This window comes from Oryctolagus cuniculus, chromosome 12 (genome assembly GCF_964237555.1).
Source record: "Oryctolagus cuniculus chromosome 12, mOryCun1.1, whole genome shotgun sequence".
Lineage (NCBI taxonomy): Eukaryota > Metazoa > Chordata > Mammalia > Lagomorpha > Leporidae > Oryctolagus > Oryctolagus cuniculus.
In genome coordinates this window covers 84898599-84920479 of record NC_091443.1, presented here as the reverse complement: position 1 = coordinate 84920479, position 21881 = coordinate 84898599, and the positions used below count along the sequence as shown (strand labels likewise).

At 38.5% G+C, this 21881-nt stretch overlaps 1 protein-coding gene across 5 annotated transcripts in view; it reads left to right on the top strand.

Moving 5' to 3' along the window:
- The window catches only part of VPS13C (vacuolar protein sorting 13 homolog C), a 201835-nt gene that overhangs the window by 165437 nt on the left and 14517 nt on the right, over nt 1-21881 (top strand). For 2 of the 5 annotated variants that reach the window (XM_051822345.2, XM_051822344.2), the window contains 15 exons: nt 4457-4598; nt 5382-5522; nt 6223-6304; nt 6444-6513; nt 7087-7198; nt 7317-7430; nt 9304-9443; nt 11361-11442; nt 12389-12502; nt 13258-13333; nt 14104-14267; nt 15761-15806; nt 18627-18750; nt 19591-19705; nt 20417-21524. In XM_051822345.2, coding sequence (XP_051678305.2) covers nt 4457-4598; nt 5382-5522; nt 6223-6304; nt 6444-6513; nt 7087-7198; nt 7317-7430; nt 9304-9443; nt 11361-11442; nt 12389-12502; nt 13258-13333; nt 14104-14267; nt 15761-15806; nt 18627-18750; nt 19591-19705; nt 20417-20440 — 1546 coding nt within the window. In that variant the 3' untranslated portion in view covers nt 20441-21524. Of the gene's footprint in view, nt 1-4456; nt 4599-5381; nt 5523-6222; nt 6305-6443; nt 6514-7086; nt 7199-7316; nt 7431-9303; nt 9444-11360; nt 11443-12388; nt 12503-13257; nt 13334-14103; nt 14268-15760; nt 15807-18626; nt 18751-19590; nt 19706-20416; nt 21525-21881 lie in introns of those variants that run through there. The other 3 variants (XM_051822342.2, XM_051822343.2, XR_007910408.2) reach the window with 2 other exon arrangements.

Here is a 21881-nt window from a genome sequence, read left to right as displayed (position 1 = left end):
GCCCCTCTTCCAGGCCAGCTCTCTGCTATGGCCTGGGAGTGCAGTGGAGGATGGCCCAAGTGCTTGGGCCCTGCACCTGCATGGGAGACCAGAAGCACCTGGCTCCTGGCTTCGGATCTGCACGATGCACCGGCTGCAGCGCGCCGGCTGCGGCGGCCATTGGAGGGTGAACCAACGGCTAAAGGAAAGCCTTTCTGTCTCTCTCTCTATCAATGTCCACTCTGCCTGTCAAAAAAATAAAAAAAAAAGAAAAATAAAAATTAAAAAAAAAATTAGAAAATTTATTACACAATATCTCATCAGCAAAATTTCTTTACAGAAACAAAAACCAAAAAATCAGACTGCAACCAAAGTAAGTTTCTGAGTAACTCATTTGTTAGCCATGTGTGGAAAGCCTTTTTACTAAAGCGTGTTAATTGAATCATGTCTGATTGCAGCAGCTAAAGAGATGCGTACGGAGAAAATAAACGTGTTTAAGGCCATTAGCCTTTCAGTGAGAACAGTTACATAAAGAATTCAGGACATTCAGAACAGCATCATTAGTCAATTAAAAGGAGAGCAAATGATAGTGAGTGCTTTCCTCGGCTCTTGATGAGTCAACAGATGTTGCTACCATTGCTGTGCATTTGTTGGATACTGAGAAGTTAATATTGAGTTTGAAATGACTGAACAATTAGCTTGTATGCATAACAACTACCAGTGAGAATATTTTTAATAGGTTAAAGAAATACTAATTTGGTACAACCTGAAGCAGAATCATCTAAGATACGTTATGACTGATTATGAGAAAAATTTAAGCAGAAAAGCGTTTAGTTGAACACATCTACAAGGCTTATAAAATGTAGATCATTTAAAGTCTGTGTTCCTCACTGTATTTTTTGTCAACAGGTGATTTATGGAAAACAACTTAATCTATATATTGTTATCATACCTGTAGTATCAGACTGAACTTAATTCAGTTTCATGAACTTAACCATCAGCAGTTCTGTGCATTTTGGTCAGAAATAGGAACTCAGTGTCCTGGCTTGACTCACCATACAATATCTGGATGATTGATTATTGATAATTATTGGAGTTGTGGCTCCAGGGGTTAAGCCGACTCTGATGACTCTGGTATCCCATTAGAGTGCCATTTTAAATCCTGGCTGTTCAGCTTCCCACCAGGCTCCCTGCTAATGCTGCTCAGAGAGCAGTACAACATAGCCCACGTGCTTGGGCCCCTGTCACCCTACCTGGATGCAGTTGTGGGCTCCTGGCTGTGGCCTAGTCCAGCACCCAGTGGTCATTTGGGGAGTGAACCAGCAGATAGAAGGCCTCTGTCCCTCCATCTCTCTCTCTCTCACTCTTTCTCTCTCCTCCCCCAACTTTGCCTTTCAATTAAAATCTTAAAAAAAAATGTGGTGTAATCCATAAACTGTACTTTGGAAATTTATATTTACTAAATAAAAGTTAAAAAAAATTTATGGAGATTACGGAGATTTAGTAGTCTGATACAGCCCTATTCAAGAGAATAATAAGAGGAATCACATTTGTAATTTTAAATGTCCTAGTCATTCCATTAAAAAGTGAAATGAATAAAAAAATGTGGTAACTTTTTATTATACTCTCTTTGAGTTATCATCCAAGATTAAATTTTTTCTGAACAACAGGAGCCACGCTCAGTCACTGTTACCGGATACTTAATGGCTTTGGAAACTAGTTGCTGCAGAATAGATGATATTTCTTGATGTATTTTAAATTAAAATGAAAAGATGAAGCAGCACTTTCTGTGAAATGTGATACTATGGTAAATTCATTTAGATGGCAACTAGTCATTGAAAAAATCAGTTTTTGCCACAAAATTGGTGATGTTTCTTAATGAACTTGAACCTAAAATTAGAAAACAAAATAGCTCTTACATCTGAAACTTAATACCATAGTCAGTGCACTTTGATGACAACTGGTGTTTGAATCAATTGTTTTATATTTTTCCTGTGCTATCCAAAGTTGAAACCAATTGTGTGATCGCTGATGTCGTATGTATTTTGAGAGGGTGTATTTTGTTACCTGCAACTTTAGTCCTGGCAGCCTTTGTTCTGACTTCAGTGCAGATGCACAGGAAGTGCCCACATTTCAAAATCCGTGTGCAGTTGAGGAGCTTCCATCTGGCCTGCAGTTGGAAGTGATTGATCTGCGCTGTGTTTATGTACATGCAAAAATATCAAGAGAATTTAATAGAATTTTTATAAGTTTGTCCTTGTGTTATATATGCTAAATTAAAGTCATATTCTCATAGATTGATTACCAGTATTTGGCAGTACCTACCTCTGAAATATTATTTATTTTTAAAAATTATTTGAGAGACAGAGATAGAAAGAGAAGCAGTCTTTCCTGGTTCATTCCCTAGATGACCCTTCAAGCCAAGGGGCCAAAGTCAGGACCAAGGAAATCAATCCAGGTTACCCACCTGGGTGACAGGACCTCAGTTACCTGAGTCATCACCATTCCTGTCCGGGTCTGCAGAGCAGGAAGCTGGAGTCAGGAGCCAGACTCAGATGTTAAACTCTGGCACTCTGATACGGGATTTGGACATCTTAGTTACTAGCTCAAACGCCTGCACCTGGAATCGCATTTTGAAAGATGTTCATTATGGGGCCAGCACTGTGGCGTAGCACGTAAAGCTACCACCTGAAATACTGGCATCCCATACGGGCGCCAGTTCATCTCTTGGCTGCTCCACTTCTGATCCAGCTCCCTGCTAATGACCTTGGAAAGCAGTAAAAGTTGGCCCAAATCCTTGGACCCCTACACCCTTGTGAGACCTGGAAGAAGCTCCTGGCTCCTGACTTCATCCTTACCTGGCCCTGGCTTTTGTGGCCATTTGGGGAGTGAAACAGCAGAAGGAACAATCAATCTCTCTCTCTCTCTCTCTCTCTCTCTCTCTCTCTTTTTGTAGCTCTGCCTTTCAAATAAATAAATAAATCTTGTAAAGTTTGCTACAGATCAGCATTGATAGGTGAACATTATTTTTTTAAAGATGTATTTATTTGTTTATTTGAAAGAGTTACAGAGAGAGAGAGAGAGAGAGAGAGAGAGAGAGGTCTTCCATCTACTGGTTCACTCCCCAGTTGGCCACAACAGCCGGAGCAGTGCCGATCCAAAGCCAGGAGCCAGGAGCTTCTTCTGGTCTCCCAACGTGGGTGCAGGGGCCCAAGGACTTAGATATCAAGAGATCTGGATCAGAAGTGGAGCAGGTGAGTCTCGAACCGGCACCCATGTGGGATGCCAGCACTTCAGGTCAGGGCGTTAAACTCGCTGCGCCACAGGGCTGGCCCCGATAGGTGAACATTTGCAATAGATTTTTTTTTTTTTTAAAGAAATTTTTATTTGAAAGGCAAAGTTACAGAAAGGCAGAAGCAGAGAGAGAGAGGTCTTCCATCTGCTGGTTCACTCCCCAGATAGACGAAATAGCCGGAGCTGCGCTGATCAGGAGCCAGGAGCCTGGAGCTTCCCCCAGGTCTCCCACGCAGGTGCAGGGGTCCAAGGCCTTGGGCCATCTTCCACTGCTTTCTCAGCCCATAGCAGAGAGCTGGATCAGAAGTATAGCAGCTGGGACTGGAACTGGCACCCATATGGGATGCTGGCACTGCAGGTGGCGACTTTACCCGCTACGCCACAGCACCAGCCCTGTGATAAATTTTGATAATATAGAATACTTACTCAGTAAAATGCCACTCCCACAAAAGAAGTGTATTTTTCTCATTAATAGACTCATGTTTTTAAAGATTATACTCAGTTGTTACTGTATATTTTAAGTTTCATCAATTAAAAAAATGTTAGGAGGGTCCGGTGCAGTGGGTTAAAGCCCCGGCCTTCAGCACCAGCATCCCATATGGGTGCTGGTTCGAGTCCCAGCTGTTCCACTTCCTGTCCAGCTCCCTGCTAATGCTCCTGGGAAAGCAGCAGAGGATTGCTGAGTCCCTGGGCACCTAAACCCATGTGGGAGACCCAGAAGAAACTCCTGGCTTCTGGCTATGGATCGATCCAGCTCCGGCCATTGAGGCCTTTGGGGACTGAACAGCAGATAGAAATCCTCTCTGTTTCTTTCTCTCTGTAACTCTTTCACATAAATAAATCTAAAAAAAAAAAAAAAGTAAGAAATTTTTTTTTCTCTCTTGATATCTAAGTCCATACATACTTTCCTTGATTCTGTCCCAGCCCACAAAACCTGAATTACTTACGTTCTGTGGCCTTTTGCAGGAAAAGTTTGCCAGTTCTTTAACAGACGTTAGGAGAGACAGAAAAGTGTTTCCTCCTTCCTCCTTTATGTGCTTTGGTCACCCAGGTGTACTTGGATATTTTAAAAAATCTCATATCAATATAATTTTCTTAGGTCATTTGTGATTGTAATAACTTAGACTTGGGTAAGAGTTCCATAACCATAAATGCGTTCCTAATTTAATTTTGTGAATTTTAGTTCTGGTGTTGTTTGGGAGATGAAACCAAAACAGAAATGGAAGCCTTTCAGTCAGAAGCAGATAATCTTACTGGAGCAGTCCTATCAGAGACATCAAGCATCAAAAGACCGGGGCTGGATTAAGCTAGACAGCAATTTTGAGGTATCACCGAATTCCTTGCCTTTGGATTTTGTAGATGTGTTCTGCTGGGGGTGGTGGTGGTGGCTGTACACGGAAGCTTACTTTCCAAGTAAAAATGTGTAGAAATTTATTTTTATTCTGTTACTTAGTTTTTAAATAACAGAACTCTTAGTAAGAGTTTGTTTTGAATGATACCAATATATATTGCTAATGACTAAAACATGTTTCATTAATAAAAAAACTAAAAAAATTGTGCTCAATTAAACTTATTAAATGTTAATGATTGCTAGACATGAGCAGGCATTAGCAAGTTAGGGTGTGCTCCACTTGAGCCTTGACAGAGCTAAAACTAAAAGTCACCACTGCTTTGAAACTCCGGGAACTTGGCTTTGATTTCCCACTTGCTTTGGTTTACTTAGGCCCCTTGGTTATTCTTGAAAACCAGTTTTTATTCTTGGCTGCCAGTTGTGTGTCCAGGCTTAACTGTTCATTATAAAACAAGTTTGTTTAAGAATAGTCAGGAATTACACTGAGTTTTTTTTCCCATAAAGCATTTTCTTAAATTGTAGTTTTTATAATTCAAAAATTGACCATCCTGTTGTTCTGACTTTATTAGAAAAATGATACTTCTGCTTCAGAGATCTCAGCTTCGATCACCTTAAGGTGGATCTTTTGATGAGATGGATTTTTTTTTTTTTTTAGGTTTTAATTCGTTAGTAAAGAGACATTTAATATAACAGAATGGGTGCTCTGCTAATGCCAGCTCTTCATAAAAACATGTGCTTTTTTGTTTTTTTTTTCAAGGTCAATTTCGATAAAGTGCCAATGGAAATGCGCCTCCCCATCCGGTGCCCTATTAAACGTGATTTTTTATCAGGAATTCAGGTTGAATTTAAGCAGTCTCCTCACCAAAGAAGTTTAAGGGCCAGGTTGTACTGGCTTCAGGTGACACTGTCATTCTCAGATAAACATTTTCATATTGTAGCTGTGTCTTCTCTGCTTCTCCCACGTGTGCTATGAAGTCAGCATCTTCCTTACAATCCAGATTCAAAGATCTTGTGACTGTTGAGGCACTTGAATTTGGTCAGTTCGCCTATGAGGGTGTTTGTACTGACGTTATTTGTAATATTCCTTTGATTTGTCATGGGTTTCCCAAATGAGATCGTCCTTTGTCCTTCTAGGCAAAAAGCAGAGCTTTATGGGGGGTGGAGAGAGGGGCTGTTGTTGAAGGCATGCTTGCTCACTCCCTCCAGCCTCCCTGTCTTTCTTCCTTTCAATTCTTTAAGTGATTTTAGAATATTTTTCTTCTTTATCCTTATCCTCTTACTTCATGTTCAGTTACATTTAAATTTTAGAGAATTGAAATCTCACATGATCTGTAGGTACAAATATTTATATTAATGTTGTACATGCCACATAATGTTAATGAATATGAGAGTTTTTATACATTCTTTTGTAAAAAAAGCTCATTTTGTTGAGTTTTATAAAAACTTCTACAGCTTTATAGTGAAACTCCTAATGACACTAAATATACATTCAGATATTTATTATGAAATTAGGTGATAACTTTTATAATCTTAACTGTGAAACTAAAAAAAAATTAAATTATTTTAAATCCTGCTGAGTCGGTCTTCTTTTCTTTTAGGTTGATAATCAGTTGCCAGGTACAATGTTCCCTGTTGTTTTTCATCCCGTGGCTCCTCCAAAATCTATTGCTTTGGATTCAGGTAAAAACAAACAAAAACCAACAATGAAAATTAAGTTGGAATGGTCATGAAGGTGTACTTGATTGTAGAAGCAAAGTAGACACTAGTTTGTTCTGAAACAAGGTTTGATTTTCTTTTCTTTTTTCCTTCTTCCTTTTAGAGCCCAAGCCTTTCATTGATGTGAGTATCATCACAAGATTTAACGAGTACAGTAAAGTCTTACAGTTCAAGTAAGTAAGGATTCCCAACACTTATCTAAAGGGATTTGAAGTAAAAGTCTGCTTAAAAAAGAAATTTTATTCTTTTTGAAAGTGACTTCTAAATAAAAATTAATTTTTAAATGAACACACTAATTTTTTGGTCATGTAACTTTTTATGCTCATACTTATTTTATTAATAATGTCTACACATTTAAAGTGTAGAATTCCTTTAGCCACCTTCTTCCTTTGTAACTATAATTAGAATATAAAATAGTAAGTAAGGCATAAAGTACATGTATTTGTGAGCTATGTTCTTTAAAGCAATTGCAGTGCAATTTAAAAATTGAATGATTTATACATTTGTGTCTTCTTTGATGTGATAAGTGGGCTTTTCAGTGCAAAGTGTTCATAAAGCCACACTGCCTCCAGAGAAGTTTTCACTCTAATGGCGGCATCGCTGTAAGTCAATCTTCCTAACCAAGTGTTTAAGAGGTGAAGGAACAGGACCTTATTGTGGCTTTTGGAGAAAAGCAGAGTTTTAGCATTTAAAATTGCATGATTGAATAGAAACTCTTTCCATCTTAAAAAATTCTTTTCCCTTAGGTATTTTATGGTTCTCATTCAGGAAATGGCCCTAAAAGTTGATCAAGGGTTTCTTGGAGCTATTATTGCACTGTTTACCCCAACAACTGACCCTGAAGCTGAAAGGAAACGGGTAATAATTTTTATTTATTAGGAAAATTAAAAAGTAAAAAAAAATTAAATCTGCCATTATTGAAACTAATTGTGGTAGAGAAAAAAATTAAAAGCAATTCTGATTTCATTTCTTTCAGACAAAGTTAATCCAACAAGATACTGATGCTCTAAACACAGAATTAATGGAGACTTCAATGACTGATATGTCAGTTCTTAGTTTCTTTGAACATTTCCATATTTCTCCTGTTAAGGTTTGTGGTAATTATTATTTTGAAAATTTAGTATAATTGGCTTAGAACTTTTAGAAAGTCTCTTTACAAGTGCAGGTTTTAATTTTGTGCATCACATATTTGGTGGGAATTCTGTTTGATTAATGGAAATAATTAAGACACTTCTCTGTGACATATGTGCAGCCATAATTCCCACAGAGAAACCACCAGAGCATGTTCTCTAGTCTTGAATTAATAACCCTTTATTCAGTGAAGAAGCTGACAAAAGCATTTCTTAATTAAGCGTAGAAGTGCTTACCAATGTGTAATGTTTTGGTTGCACTTTGTAACTCGTATCACTGTCTAAACAGAACGCCATAATGGGTGCCCTAACCAGAATGGGAAAACGCTGAAGTAGGTATTAGACTGTTGATGTGGTATTTTTCCTCCATCCAACGTTTGACTGTAACTAAGGGAGTGGAAAATTAGATACCTTTCACTTGCCTGCTTTTGTACTTTATGAACCCATTTCCTTTCCCCCTCTGTTGTTCCGTTTAGCTTTTATCAGGGAAGGTGACTGCTTAGTAAATTCACAAATGCTATCAACCATAATGCTCTAAACTTGTGTAATGGGCCAGATTTACAATTAAGTAACTCTTTAAAATATTGATGATCCATTACTTTCTCAAAAACTGTTTACAGGGCATTATTTTCAATTGCATCTGCCAATTTGTTCAATTAAATGAGTGGCTTTGTAAAATTGAGTTATTACTTTAAATTGACCTATTAGTTTGCTGATATTAGTCATGTCCCTAGTGACAAGTTAAAAATTGATAGTCTTTTGTGACAGATTATATTAAATTTCTTTCTCATTATTAAGAGAAAGTAAGTTATTTATATGATTGAACAATATCTCCAACCAATATTTACTGAATGAAGTTACCATGGAGGTATAAAATGACTTTATAATCTAGGGAGTGAGTTTATATTATATAATCTAGGGAAGTATTAATGATTGGTGATTTACCTATCCATGTTCTAAGGCACATTGGGAATTGTGCTGTGAGGTTGCACAGTGAAGATAATGAAGGACAGTTATTTTCTTCTTCCATGGTTTCTGCCCTGGGGAAGGACTGAATCTCTCCACCTGAGCATTCTTTCCTCAACCCGGACACTCGCTGACTCCATGAAGGCAGGAGTCCATGTCAGAGGAGAAGATACACTGCAGCTTTCCTGGCGAGTAGAACGCTGGGGGCTGAGGAGAGTGACGGGTCATCTGCTCTGTCTGCACATACCCGTCACCCCTGTCTTCTTAAACTGGGCTACCAAATGGTGACACAGCCCAAGTCGGAGCTGAAGAGCAACGTGTGAAATCCACGTTTCTCCCCTGAGTTTGGAGGGTCTGTAGAAGCTGCACACCTTGTAACCTTTGAAAATTTATGTGGCAGCTTGCTAATTGTTACCTTGGTGGTTGTGCTATTGTTATTTTTGATTGTTGTGGTGGTGTAATTATAACATAATTGTTATTGTTAATTTTTGCAATGAATGATGTACCTTAATTGGGTAAAAATAACTGATTTGATTATTTGGCAGAAAACTTGTGCCAGTTGATGTATTTTCTTAAAATGGTTATGCTTGTTTTGTAAGAAAGTATTAGTCTCTTAAGAACATGTAGTATTTATATACTTAGAATAAAGTTAGAGCTCTGTTTTTGGAACATACTAACTTGTGTTTTATCAAAAAGCACATGGGAATCAAATGTAAGTGGACTGTTTTGTGTGATGTATAAAGAACAAATAATAACTTTCACTGGGATTCTGATGGAAAGATTTTTGTGCATCTGGAAATTTCTGTTTCCTATAAATGTAAAATTTTTGTTTTTAGTTTTCATTTGTGAACATTATTTTTCCTTTAGTTGCATTTGAGTCTGTCTTTGGGTTCTGGAGGTGAAGAATCAGACAAAGAAAAACAGGAAATGATTGCAATTCATTCTGTCAACCTGCTGTTGAAAAGCATAGGTGCTACTTTGACTGATGTGGATGACCTTATATTCAAGTAAGATATCTGTTAAATACATTGGGAAGCATTTGCCCAAATGTTACGTTTCTGGTTGTTAATTCTCTCCATTTGTGCACTGTTAGCTTAGAAAATTAATAACTTTACTACTTGTTCTGAAAGAGTTTGGTCCATGTCTGCTCTTTTAAGTATGCTTATTTTATTCATAATGTTAAAGTAGAGTCCTATATTTCCTTTGATTACTCATATCTGGATAATATGTGCATGTAGGATAAAAATGGAATTATTTTAATAGTATATGATAAATTGGCTTTTTAAAAAAGATTTATTTATTTATTTGAAAGGTAGAGTTATAAAAAGGCAGAGGCAGAGAGAGAGATCTTCCATTCACTGGTTCATTCCTCAGATGGGTGCAATGGCTAGAGCTGAGTTGATCCAAAGCCGAGGGCCTGGAGCTTGTTCAGGGTCTCCCACATGGGAACAGGGGCCCACATTCTTGGGCCATCTTCTACTGCTTTCCTAATCACATTAGCAGGGAGCTGGATTGGAAGTGGAGCAGCCAAGACTCAAACCGGCACCCACGTTGGATGCTAGCACTGCAGGTAGCAGCTTTACCAGATACACCACAGTGCTGGCCCCGATAAATTGACTTTCAAACAGAATTAGATTTAGAAATATATAGTAATAGGATGATATTTCAGTATTATCATACAGCAAAGAATAGAAATAAGAATGCACTACGTGTAATTTGAGAATGTTTATGTATGCCAGGTAAATATAATTCAATTTTCATTTACTGAAGTGAATATTCAACAATGGTATTGAAACAATTAGTCACCTAAGAGAAAAAAATCCATTTAGATCGTTTCTGCCCTACATGAGCACTACTGCATTTCAGAGGAAACAAATGACAAAATATAAAATTTGAACTGAAAAACACCCCACAAGTTAACCCTGTTACCAAATCTCTGAATAGAGGAAGTCTTTATAAGTTTAAAAACATTGGGGGGAAATTCCATTGGAAAATGCAAGATAGATTTGATTATATAAAAAGTATACACTTTAAAACAAAATCAGCAAAAGTATTTAAAAACCAAAGAACTAGGGAGATAGAATGACAGCTAGGACAGAAAGAGGATTAAGTTTAAAATCTAAAGATTCTAGTGGATAATGACCAGAGGACAATAACAGATCATTCTTAAAGAGGGAGATAAAGTGGTCAATAGATATTTAAAATGTTCAACTTTATTATTTATCAAAGAATACATGTAAATCAAAGCAAATTTTCGAAGATTTCAAAGTATGAGTGAGCCTAGTACTAGCAGAGAAGCTATGTATCTATCAAAAGCCTTAAAAGTTTTTGTTATCTTTCACTTAATAATTCTCTTTTGGGGAATTCAGTTAAAAAGTAATCTTGGAATGCAGTCAGAGTTTGATATTCAATATGCACTTGGCAACCCTGACAATTAGAAATGTCTGACAGTGGAGGAATTGTTTGTTGTGACACGGCCAACGTAGTGGAATGCTGTATATCCATTAAAAAGGACCGTCTAGAATTTTGAATAAATATATAGATAAATACTTTCCTTACAATATTGAGTGTAACTGCGGCATGTAAAATGTTTTAAATATTTTGTAGTTGTGTAGAAAAGCAAAGGAAGAATTCAGAATTGGGGGAATGGGAAGAAAAATCTTAGAATTCCACTGTGAGCTGAAGTTGTGGTTGACTGTTTAAAACCTTTGTAGTCTTTATGTGTTCATGAAAAAATTAAATATAGGATTACTATTTTTATTGCCATAAAATTAAGATACCAATGATAAATTGTATGTGACAGATACACAGTTAATTGTGAAGGAATTAGCTATGATTAGAATTATGCATCACTGAAACATTAAGTCCCTCTTTTCAAAAATACCATCTCAGTATCTTGCAATCTTTGTTTTCTCTCCTTCTAGACTTGCTTATTATGAAATTCGATATCAGTTTTACAAGAGAGATCAGCTCATGTGGAGTGTTGTTAGGCATTACAGTGAACAGGTAATTTCCTATCATAGTAGCTGATATTGCATAGATTCATGATGTGTCAAAACAAAACACATTTACGTGGTTCTACAGTGTGTAGTAGTGTTTAACTAGTTTACCTTAATTCACAATTGCAGTACTTAGTGGTTTTCTTGCATAGTTTGTCTCTTTAGTTCTACCTGCCTTTATCTACCTTTCTAAAATTTTCTCCATGCTTTTTCCCTTTGTGATTATATTTGTCCCTTGGGAAGGAATAGTGGTTTTTGCATCATTATGCTTGAGTTCTTCAGTGACTGTAGTTTCTAAGTGTAGTCTAGTGGAACTGCAAGAGGAATTCTAAACTAGCTTCTTCCTTGTGCATCAGTTACTCTGTGGTTCAGGTATGTATTCACAGAGTCAGAGTAATTGTTACAGGCTCCTGGGGACCGTTGCTGTATAGGGTGATATTTCTCTTTCCTTCTTCTGTTGGAAGATCTTTTCTCCTATAGTGTGTAAAGGCTGGGTTATTACATGTTCAAATAAGAATATGACATCCCTCACAACCCTCCCCCCCATTTTGGTCACTAACTATTCCCCATCTTTTTTAGTAGTGATGGTAAGGTAATATTAAAAATAAGTAGCAATTATCGAATTATACATTCATTTAAGGTGAGTGTAACCATCCATTTTATAGATGAGAAAACTACACCACCAGATAGAAACTCAGTCACTTGTTCAAGGTCATAAACTGCTAAATGGCAGACTGTACCTCAAACCTATGTTTATCTAATTTGAAAGCCCAACAGGAAGTATTGACATTTTCTTACAATGAAAGATCAGGTAATGAGTGTGGTGGTGATTATTCTACACAGCCCTTCTTTAACACAAACTTCAGTAATCTCTCCTTTTTTCATGTTGCATGATGATGTTGTTTCTTACAATGGTTATAAAAGACTTAGTTTGCGCTTTTTTTCTTCTTTAGTTCTTGAAACAGATGTATGTCCTTGTTTTGGGCTTAGATGTGCTTGGAAATCCATTTGGATTAATTAGAGGTCTGTCTGAAGGAGTTGAAGCATTATTTTATGAACCCTTTCAGGTACTGATCTTTAATTATTTTAAGTATAGGTGTATGAAAATGAATATTTTATGGACAAATGATTTATACTTTAATTGAATCTGGGAACTGAGTAATATTGAACAAAATATGTTTGACATTTTTATTTAAAAGTACTTGAGATGACATTGAAAGATTGTTTTAGAAAGGATTCAGCACTTCTAGTGCTTATCTGGGCAATAAGACACGCACATTTTCCAGAGCTTAATGCTGTTAGAAGGACATTTAGAGTGGTAGGTAGATAAAAGACTGTCTCAAGGCTGTTCCACCATTGTGGTTAGGACTCATGGGGCATTCAAAGCTTGCTTTGTTTCTTATTCAAGCTTGCATCACCTCCGTTTAAAGAATCCAAGAGTCCAGTAGGGTTCTAAAGGACAAGGCAGAAAGAAACACTTGAAGAACAAGAGAGCTAAAAACATGTGGATTCACCCTCCTGCCAGCTGCACACCTCTGCAGTCTGATGGAACTGAGAGGCCAGCATCAGTCTGTGATTGAAGCCTGGTGATTTACACCTGTCAACTTTAGTCTTTTTAAAGAATTTGCTAGGATTTTATGGGTTAAAAGTACCTGTAAACACAAAATTCTTCTATCAGTATTTGGTATACAGGATGAAGATTGTTTCATCACAATTTTTATGGATCTTTCCAGATTGTGTGTCTTCAGGAAAACTCTGAAATGTTTTATTAAAAAATCTTAAACTTATTTAAATTTTAAATGTTCAACTTTTTTTTGGCCAGGGTGCTGTTCAAGGCCCTGAAGAATTTGCTGAAGGGTTGGTGATTGGAGTGAGAAGCCTCTTTGGACACACAGTAGGTATGTATCACCTGTTCATATTTTTTTTCGTTTTATTATAAAATGCATTGTTTATGAAAAACATTTATGTTAGTAAAACTGATAACTTTCTTAATAGTCCCTATTAAAAGACTAATTTCCTCATTTTTAAAGGAAAATAAATAGTGGCCTGGTAATTTTTTAGTATGTCTATCATGTTCAGTAGTTTTTTTTTTTTTTTTTTTTTTTGAGGTTTAATTTTGTTTATTTCAAAGACAGAGTTACAGAGAAAGGCAGGGCTAGAGAGAGTGAGAGAGGTCCTCCATCTGCTGGTTCACTCGCCAAATGACTGCAACAGCCAGAGCTGAGCAGATCTGAAGCCAGGAGCCAGGAGCCTCCTCTGGATCTCCTGCAGGTGCAGGGGCCCAAGGACTTGGGCCATCTTCCACTGCTTTCCTAGGCCATAGCAGAGAGCTGGATCGGAAGCAGAGCAGCCGGGACCTAAACCAGCACACATGGAATGCAGGCACTGCAGACTGAGGCTTTAACCTGCTGCGCCATAGCGCAGGCCCGTTTTTTTTTTTTTTTTTTTTTTATTAGTATTTAAATTTTTTCAGTAGTTTTATTCTTTTTGATAGAAGGGTAAAATTGATTTCCTCATTTTTGTGTATTGGACAAGTTGAATTTAAGCTTTTTACAGCTTAAATTTAAGAATTACAGAATTTAAGCTGTTTACAGCAGTTGCACACTGTGTATTGTGATAATGTTCTCTAAAGGAACAGCGTGATTTACTTTTCTGGGCCTTGTGATAGGTGGTGCAGCAGGAGTTGTATCTCGAATCACTGGTTCTGTGGGCAAAGGTTTGGCAGCAATTACTATGGACAAGGAGTATCAGCAAAAAAGAAGAGAAGAGATGGGTCGACAGCCCAGAGACTTTGGAGACAGCCTGGCCAGAGGAGGAAAGGGCTTCCTGCGAGTAAGTCTTCTGCAGTGTCTTCAAGAAACCCTCAGCTGTCTACCTGTGCTGTCAGCCATGTGCTCTCGCTGGCTGTCTGGGACTTAGAATGCCGTTGTGAGTCTAGCCCTGTCGGGCAGCAGGGGTGTTAAGTGGTGGACTTCCCGGTTTCCCTTTTGCTGTCCTTCCCTGTTGTCACCACCAGATCTAGTGCTTAGTTTCCAAATGTGCTTTTGCATGTGGGCTGGAGTGAACTTGGTGATGGTAGGTGAGCACCGGTGAGGACGGTGAGGAAGTAGAGGAACTATTGAGGGCATTGTCAGTCAACTACTTCTGTAGAAGGAATACATGCTTAACTGATGATAAACCAGCAAATGCCTGTCACTACTTTGTAGTACTTGTAAAATTATATAGGGAGCATGTAAGTGTTGTTTAATTATATGATATATGAATGAATATTCTCTTTTTAAATAAGGATGTGTAAGTTTTATTTATAATAAGTAACTAAGACATTCCAGGTAAGGCTTTTTAAAATTACTACTATTCGTTAATTTTTTGAAAAGCAGAGCTACAGAGAGAGAGAGAGAGAAAGCTTCTATTTGCTGATTCATCCCACAAATGCCTGTAATAGCTGAGGCTGTGCCAGGCTAAAGCCAGGATCCCAGAACTCCACCCAGGTCCCCATGAGGTAGCAGGGACTCAAGTACTTGCACCATCATCTTGTTGCCTTCCCAGGCCACATTAGCAGGAAGATGGATTGGAAGCAGAATAGCTGGGACTTGAACTAGCCGTCTCATATGGGGTGCAGGCATCATGAAGGACTTTAACCTGCTGTGCGACAGCACCTGCTCCTAGAGTGCTCTTTGTTCACCCCTCACCTCTTTCCAGAAAATGGCTAATCTTTTCAGTTTTAAGTATATCACTTAGTTCTCTTTCTGTGTATTTTTGAAATAGTTTAGTTACTACCATTGCTTGTCAGTTATTAATAATGTATAAATATCCAAATGTTTTGATTTTGAAAATTATTTTAAGAAGCTATACCTGCTGTGTTTGTGCCAGTGATTTTAAAAGTGTGTCATATTCTCTGAAGTGCTTTTGTCAGGTAATTTGCTATCCTAAGGGGTTCCTTTGTTTTCAGTTACATACACTTTCACTTACATAGTAGTTTCCTTAAAATTTATACTTAGGTCTTATGGAAACTGAGACTTGAAAGATTAAATCAGCTACCCATGGTAATGTAACTGATTAGTAACAGAGCCAGATTTAGACTCTTCACCTGCTTTACTGCTGTTTCTGTTATAAAATTAGGTGTTTTCATTTAAAATTTACCATGTTGGAACACTTGCAAACCATGTAAAAACCTGAAAGTGTTCACTAACCTGCAGTTGTTCACATGTACGTTCTCAATTAAAAAAATAAATAATTTCCAGTATGTCTGTAGAGACCTCTAGTGGTTGGTTTAAAATCAGGCACCATCCTTTCAGTGGCGACTTCATGATTGATTTCTGTTTCAGGGAGTTGTTGGTGGAGTGACTGGAATAATAACAAAACCTGTGGAAGGTGGGTTGAGAATATTTCCTCCCTGTACAGATTTGGTAAAATTGATGCATATTAAAGATAATAGATGTTCTTACTACTAGATACTTGATTGATAATATTTACTGACTGAATCTTATTTTAATTATTTAAAGAATAATTATATAAAGCCATATAAATTTATTATTTTATAAAATTACATAAAATAAATTATCCATTGGAAAGATCTTTCATTCCCTCATTTTTTTCTCCTCCTTTAAGGTAAGTTTATGTTAGTGTAACATTTTTAAGAAATATGTTTATGTATTTTCATTTTGTTTGAAAGGTGGGACAGGGAAAGAGAGAGAGAGACAGAGAGACAGAAAGCACGAGTGAGTGAGCTTCCATCCTCTGCTTCACTCTCCAAATGTCCAACAGCCATGGCTGCACCAGGCTGAATTCAGGAGCCTGGGACTCAGTCTGGGCTGCTCTTGTGAACGACAGGGAGCCAGGTGCTCCCTGAACCATCACATGCTGCCTCCCAGAGGGGCATTAGCAGGACGCTGGACTGTAGGCCGGGTCACCGGGTCCTGGTCCAGGCACTCCTGTATGGGAAATGGCCTCTCCTGCAGCAGCTTACCCGCCACCCCGGGTGCCTGCCTCCATGGACTCCTGGTTTTGATTGATCAGTGTATTTTCCTCAGGAAGTGGAGAGATAAGCAGAATACTATTTTCAGTAGGACCATAGATAAACTACATTTCTTGAGGCCCTCAGTAGCAGTAGAATTTTGATAGTTTTATCCCATTAACAAAGCATATTTCTTGCACAATGCAGTCCCTGTCAAAATTTCTGTTGGCTTCGTCGCAGAAATTGACAAGCTGAATTTAAAATTTGTGTGGAAATTGAAGGGACCCAGAAAAGTGAAAATAGTCTTAGAAAGTTGGAGTTAAACTTCTCAATTTCAAAACTTACTGTAAATCTGCAGTGGCTAAAACTGTGTGGTATAGGCATAAGGATACACATGCAGACCAATGTGATAAAATTGAGACTCTAAAAATAAACTGTACATTTATGGCTAATTGTTTTTTTTCTTCTTCTTTTTTAATTTATTTATTTACCTGAGAGGCAGAGTTATAGACAAAGAGAGATCTTCCATCCGCTGGTTCACTCCCCAGATGGCCTCAACAATCAGAGCTGGGCCAAGCTGAAGCCAGGAATCAGGAGCCTCTTCCAGGTCTCCCGCATGGGTGCTGGGGCCCAAGCACTTGAGCCATCTTCTGCTGTTTTCCCACGTCATTAGCAGGGAGCTGAATTGGAACTGACTGATCAATTGGGGCTCAAACCAGCACCCTTATAGGATGCTGGCACTGCAAGCAGGTGTTCAACCCACTATACCATAGCACTGGCCCCTAATTGATTTTCAATAAGAGTGCTCATATAATTCAATAACATGTAAAAGAAAAAAATTGCACCATAGACACCATATATAAAAGTGAACTTGGGACCAGTACTGTGGCATATCTGGTAAAGCTGCCACCTGCAGTGCTGGCCTCCCATATTCTGCTTCACTTCCCATCCAGCTCTCTGCTATGGCCTGGGAAAACAGCAGAAGGTGGCCCAAGTGCTTGGACCCCTGCACCCACATGGGAGACCTGGAAGAATCTCCAGGCTCCTGGCTTCAAATCGGCCCAGCTCTAGCCATTCCAGCCATTTAGGAAGTAAACCAGTAGATGGAAGATCTCTCTTTCTCTGCCTCTGCTTGTTTTAACTCTGTCTTTCAAATAAATAAATAAATAAATCTTAAAAAGAACCAGTGATTATGGTGATGGTTGCATGATTCTGAATTAGCATTTAATTTGTACACTTTACAGCAGGGGTGGGGGACATCCGGCCCACGATAAAGCTCGTGAAATCATTTGGTCTGGCCCTGCCAAGACAACCACGGGTGCCACTTGAGATTTAGTAAAGCAGTAGCAGGCTAATTGTTCAGTTGCTAATTTTGTGTGGCCCATGAATGCTGTTACCAATATCCAGATGGCACCTGTAGGAAAGTTTGCCCACTCTTGTGTTACAGGGTGTTTTGAGGTACGCGAACCTTATTTCAGTAAACTTATTTTTTTTTTTTTTTTTTTTGACAGGCAGAGTGGACAGTGAGAGAGAGACAGAGAGAAAGGTCTTCCTTTTGCCGTTGGTTCACTCTCCAATGGCCGCCGCGGATAGCGCGCTGCAGCCGGCGCACAGCGCTGATCCAATAGCAGGAGCCAGGTGCTTCTCCTGGTCTCCCATGGGGTGCAGGGCCCAAGCACTCGGGCCATCCTCCACTGCACTCCCTGGCCACAGCAGAGAGCTGGCCTGGAAGAGGGGCAGCCGGGACAGAATCCGGCGCCCTGACCGGGACTAGAACCTGGTGTGCTGGCGCCGCTAGGCGGAGGATTAGCCTAGTAGCCGCGGCGCCGGCAACTTATTTTCTTTTTAAATACACTGGTTAAAAAAAAATCTGATGGTTGTCGTTAATAAAACAGTGTTTTCTGGTCATGGTCACAGGTACCCACTAGCCTCCTAGCTTGGTGGTTCTCAAACTTTAATGTGCTTTGGGATTACCTGGTGTGTTAGTTCAAACACAGGTTGCTCTCCCCACCTCCAGAACATCTGATTCAGTAGGTCTGGTGTGGAGTCCAAGGGTTTGCATTTTGGACCCACTTTGAGAACCACTGTTATATCACTCAGATCTACATTTAATTTAATTAGAAAGCATGTTCTGGTAGCTTCCTGGGTAAAACAGTTCCGTATTTGTCTCAGGTTTTAGTTGAGGTCAAGCTTGCTTATTTAAAATGTCATTATGTGCTGTCTTTGACTTTCTGAAGGTGCCAAAAAGGAGGGAGCTGCTGGATTCTTTAAAGGAATTGGAAAAGGGCTTGTTGGTGCTGTGGCTCGTCCAACTGGTGGAATCATAGATATGGCCAGCAGTACCTTCCAAGGCATTCAGAGGTAATTGAGTAGACAGCATGTGCAAGGTGGATGTCCAGGTACTGAGTGCTGCTAGGGATACATACACAGGTTAGGTGGTGTGGTTTGGCTGCTCTTCTTTCCTTATTTTTTTTTTAATAAAAATTATTTATTTACTTGAGAGGCAGAGTTACAGAGAGAGGGAGAGATGGAGAGAGGTCTTCCATCCACTGGTTCACTCCCCAACTGGCTGCAACAGCTGAAGCTATGCCAGTCTCAAGATAGGAACCAGGAGCTTCTTTCAAGTCTCCCACATGGGTGCAGGGGCCCAAAGACTTGGGCCATCTTCCATTCCTTCCCAGGCCATTTAGCAGAGAGCTTGATTGCAAGTTGAGCAGCCGGGACTTAAACCCGTGCCCGTATGTGTTGCTGCCACCACAGGTGGAGGCTTATCCTACTGTGCCACAGCACCAGCCCCTTGACTGCTCTTAAGGATCTTAAAGTAATGAAAGCTATGACAGCTTCACAAGGTAAAGTGCCACCAGAAAAGAATAACAAAAGGCATCGTTTACAGCTCAGTTTCTCTTTTATTCCTCAAGTGTTTGTTGGTACCTATCTCACGCCAGGCCCTGTGCTGACACCAAGGAAACAAAGAGCAGATGACCTCATTCCAGATTTTACTGTTTTGACATTTCTTTTTAAGAGTGGGGAGATGGACTTGATTTTAATGCCTTTTACATCATGTTGGGGAAGTTATTTAAAATGGCTGTTTCTGTTTTTTTTTTTTTTAATCATGTTTATATGTTTAAACAGCATATTTATTTGTAGTACTTTGAAAGAGTCTCATGTATTTTCTTACACATACTTGACTGCTCTGTTCAGGGCAGCAGAATCCACTGAGGAAGTGTGTAGCCTCCGCCCCCCTCGCCTGATCCACGAAGATGGCGTCATCCGTCCCTACGACAGGCAGGAATCTGAGGGCTATGACTTGTTTGAGGTAAATTCTGTTCTCTGTGGTCCTTAGTGAAATTTATTTCAGATTTCTGGGGCCAAGATTTCATGAGTGGTTCTTAAAGTTCTTGATTAATGAATTTCTTTGAAGGATTGTTTGTAGAGTAGATTTTGATCTTTGGTTTTTTATTTTAGCATAATGTGTTATGTGGAAATAACTGGTTTTTTTTTCCCCCTTGCACAGGAGCAAAGCTCTTTTTGTGCAGTAGAGATAGTGTTAAAAGAAGCCAGAGGCGATACCACCATTTCTGTAATAGCTCATTTAGTTAACTTTAGTTTTGGTTTCCTGCTTTGTAGCTAATTACTGGAATTTGCTGCTTTTTTTCTCCCAACCAAATTAATTTATTTACACTACTATGCAAATCTAGATTTTTTTTTTTCAGGTAAACAGAACTGGCGGAGAGAAAAAAAGATTATATACAATTAAGATCTTGTTAACCTTAAGAAAAAAATTCAAGGTTCTCTGGGCTTTTATTTCAGTTTAAACTTCAGTATATATAAATAATACATACTTGTGCAAATTGCTATTCTTCCATGACTAGCTTATCCCCAGAGACATTTATTAATATGTTTTACCTTCACTATAAAATAAAATGACCCTTAATTGTTCTTAGCCTTTGGTTTTTATTGTAAATGATTACATTTTATCTTTCTGCATGCTTCTAATTTTATTTTCTTTCTTTTTCTGCCTACACAGCAAGAACTGGAAATACAGGAGTAAATGTTTCCTATACTACTACTTGATTTCATCCTTAAAAATCAAAACAAACTGTGGTACTAATTGTGTGTAAATTAACTTGAGAGTCAATTTTAATGAAATTTCCTTGACAGTTCTCACCTCCACCTGAACTTCTCACAGTAGTGGCTTGACTGCAAATAAAAATGGCAGTGTCCCTGGAACTACTGTGCAGGAATACATAATCAGTGTAAAAGATTAAAGGGTGAAGGAAATCAAATCCCTCTTCATCTAGTGCATGAAAGACGTTTTTGAGTTCAGAAGGAGATACTTTTACTATCATCTGGAAAATTTTATCTTACAGTATTTGTATGAAATTGGAAAAAAAAGGAGACAATTACCATGTCCATTCTGGGGGATGTGTTCTTTATGTTTGTGAGCCTTGGGTGTGGAATTACACAGCTATTGTCATCCACGTTTTTTTGTTTTAAAAAACCATGTCAGGCTGGGTGGCTTTTCACAGAAGAGAAGTGTATTTTGCTCACAATTTCGGAGGCTGAGAGTCCGAGATCAGGCGAACTCTGTGTTTGGCTTCTGGTAAGGGCTCACTTGGACTGTGTCACAGCATGGTGGACAAGTGGAAGGGAAACAGGCCAGGTGTGGAAGAGGCCTGGATTTATAACAATCCCTTCTCAGGACAGGTGACTCACTTGCAAGGCCGGTGTAATCCTGCCGAGGTGGGGCTCCCGGGACTCCGTCATCTCCCATCAGGGCCCATTTCTAGAAAGTTCCACTACTTCTCAACCTCAGCATCCTGTGAAGCAAGCTAGAGTTCTCCTGTTTTGTTAGTTCTTGTGAAGATGCCAGAAAGCTTTACAGCAGGTTGATGTCAGAACCTCTGGGGACATGCTCAAACCAAACCCAAACTATAACACTGGTTTTCTGTTTTGCAGATAACTGGAGCATATATTTTAGTAACTGAATGTTAGTTGCCCTTTGTTGAGCCTTTGACTTCAAATAAGGGCTGCCATATGAATTTTGAGAATACATTATCCTTCAATTTATTTTTTCCTGCTTGGACCTATTAGTATTGTTCATAAATAAATAGCAATCATTTTATCTTAAATACATTTTCAGCCGTTACCATTTATGCTTTTCAAAAACTGAATCTCCCTATTTGCTATACTCATAATTATTAGTTTTAATTAACATTAAAGAAGTTGAACTTGTAATTATTCAGTTTACTTATGTGGTACTTGAATACTTACAGATTTCTTTGCCTTTAAGAACGAACCCTTTTTTGCTTTTCATTCCTTAGAGAGTATTTGTTATCTTAATGACAATTATAATGATGATGAACTATCATTTTGAAATTAGGCCCCCATAGTTAATTATTAAATTATATTTCAGTCTATTTTTCATAAATGATGGAAATATTTGACTCAGCACTGTTTTATACTGCAGCTTTCCTGCTTCCCCCAAATTG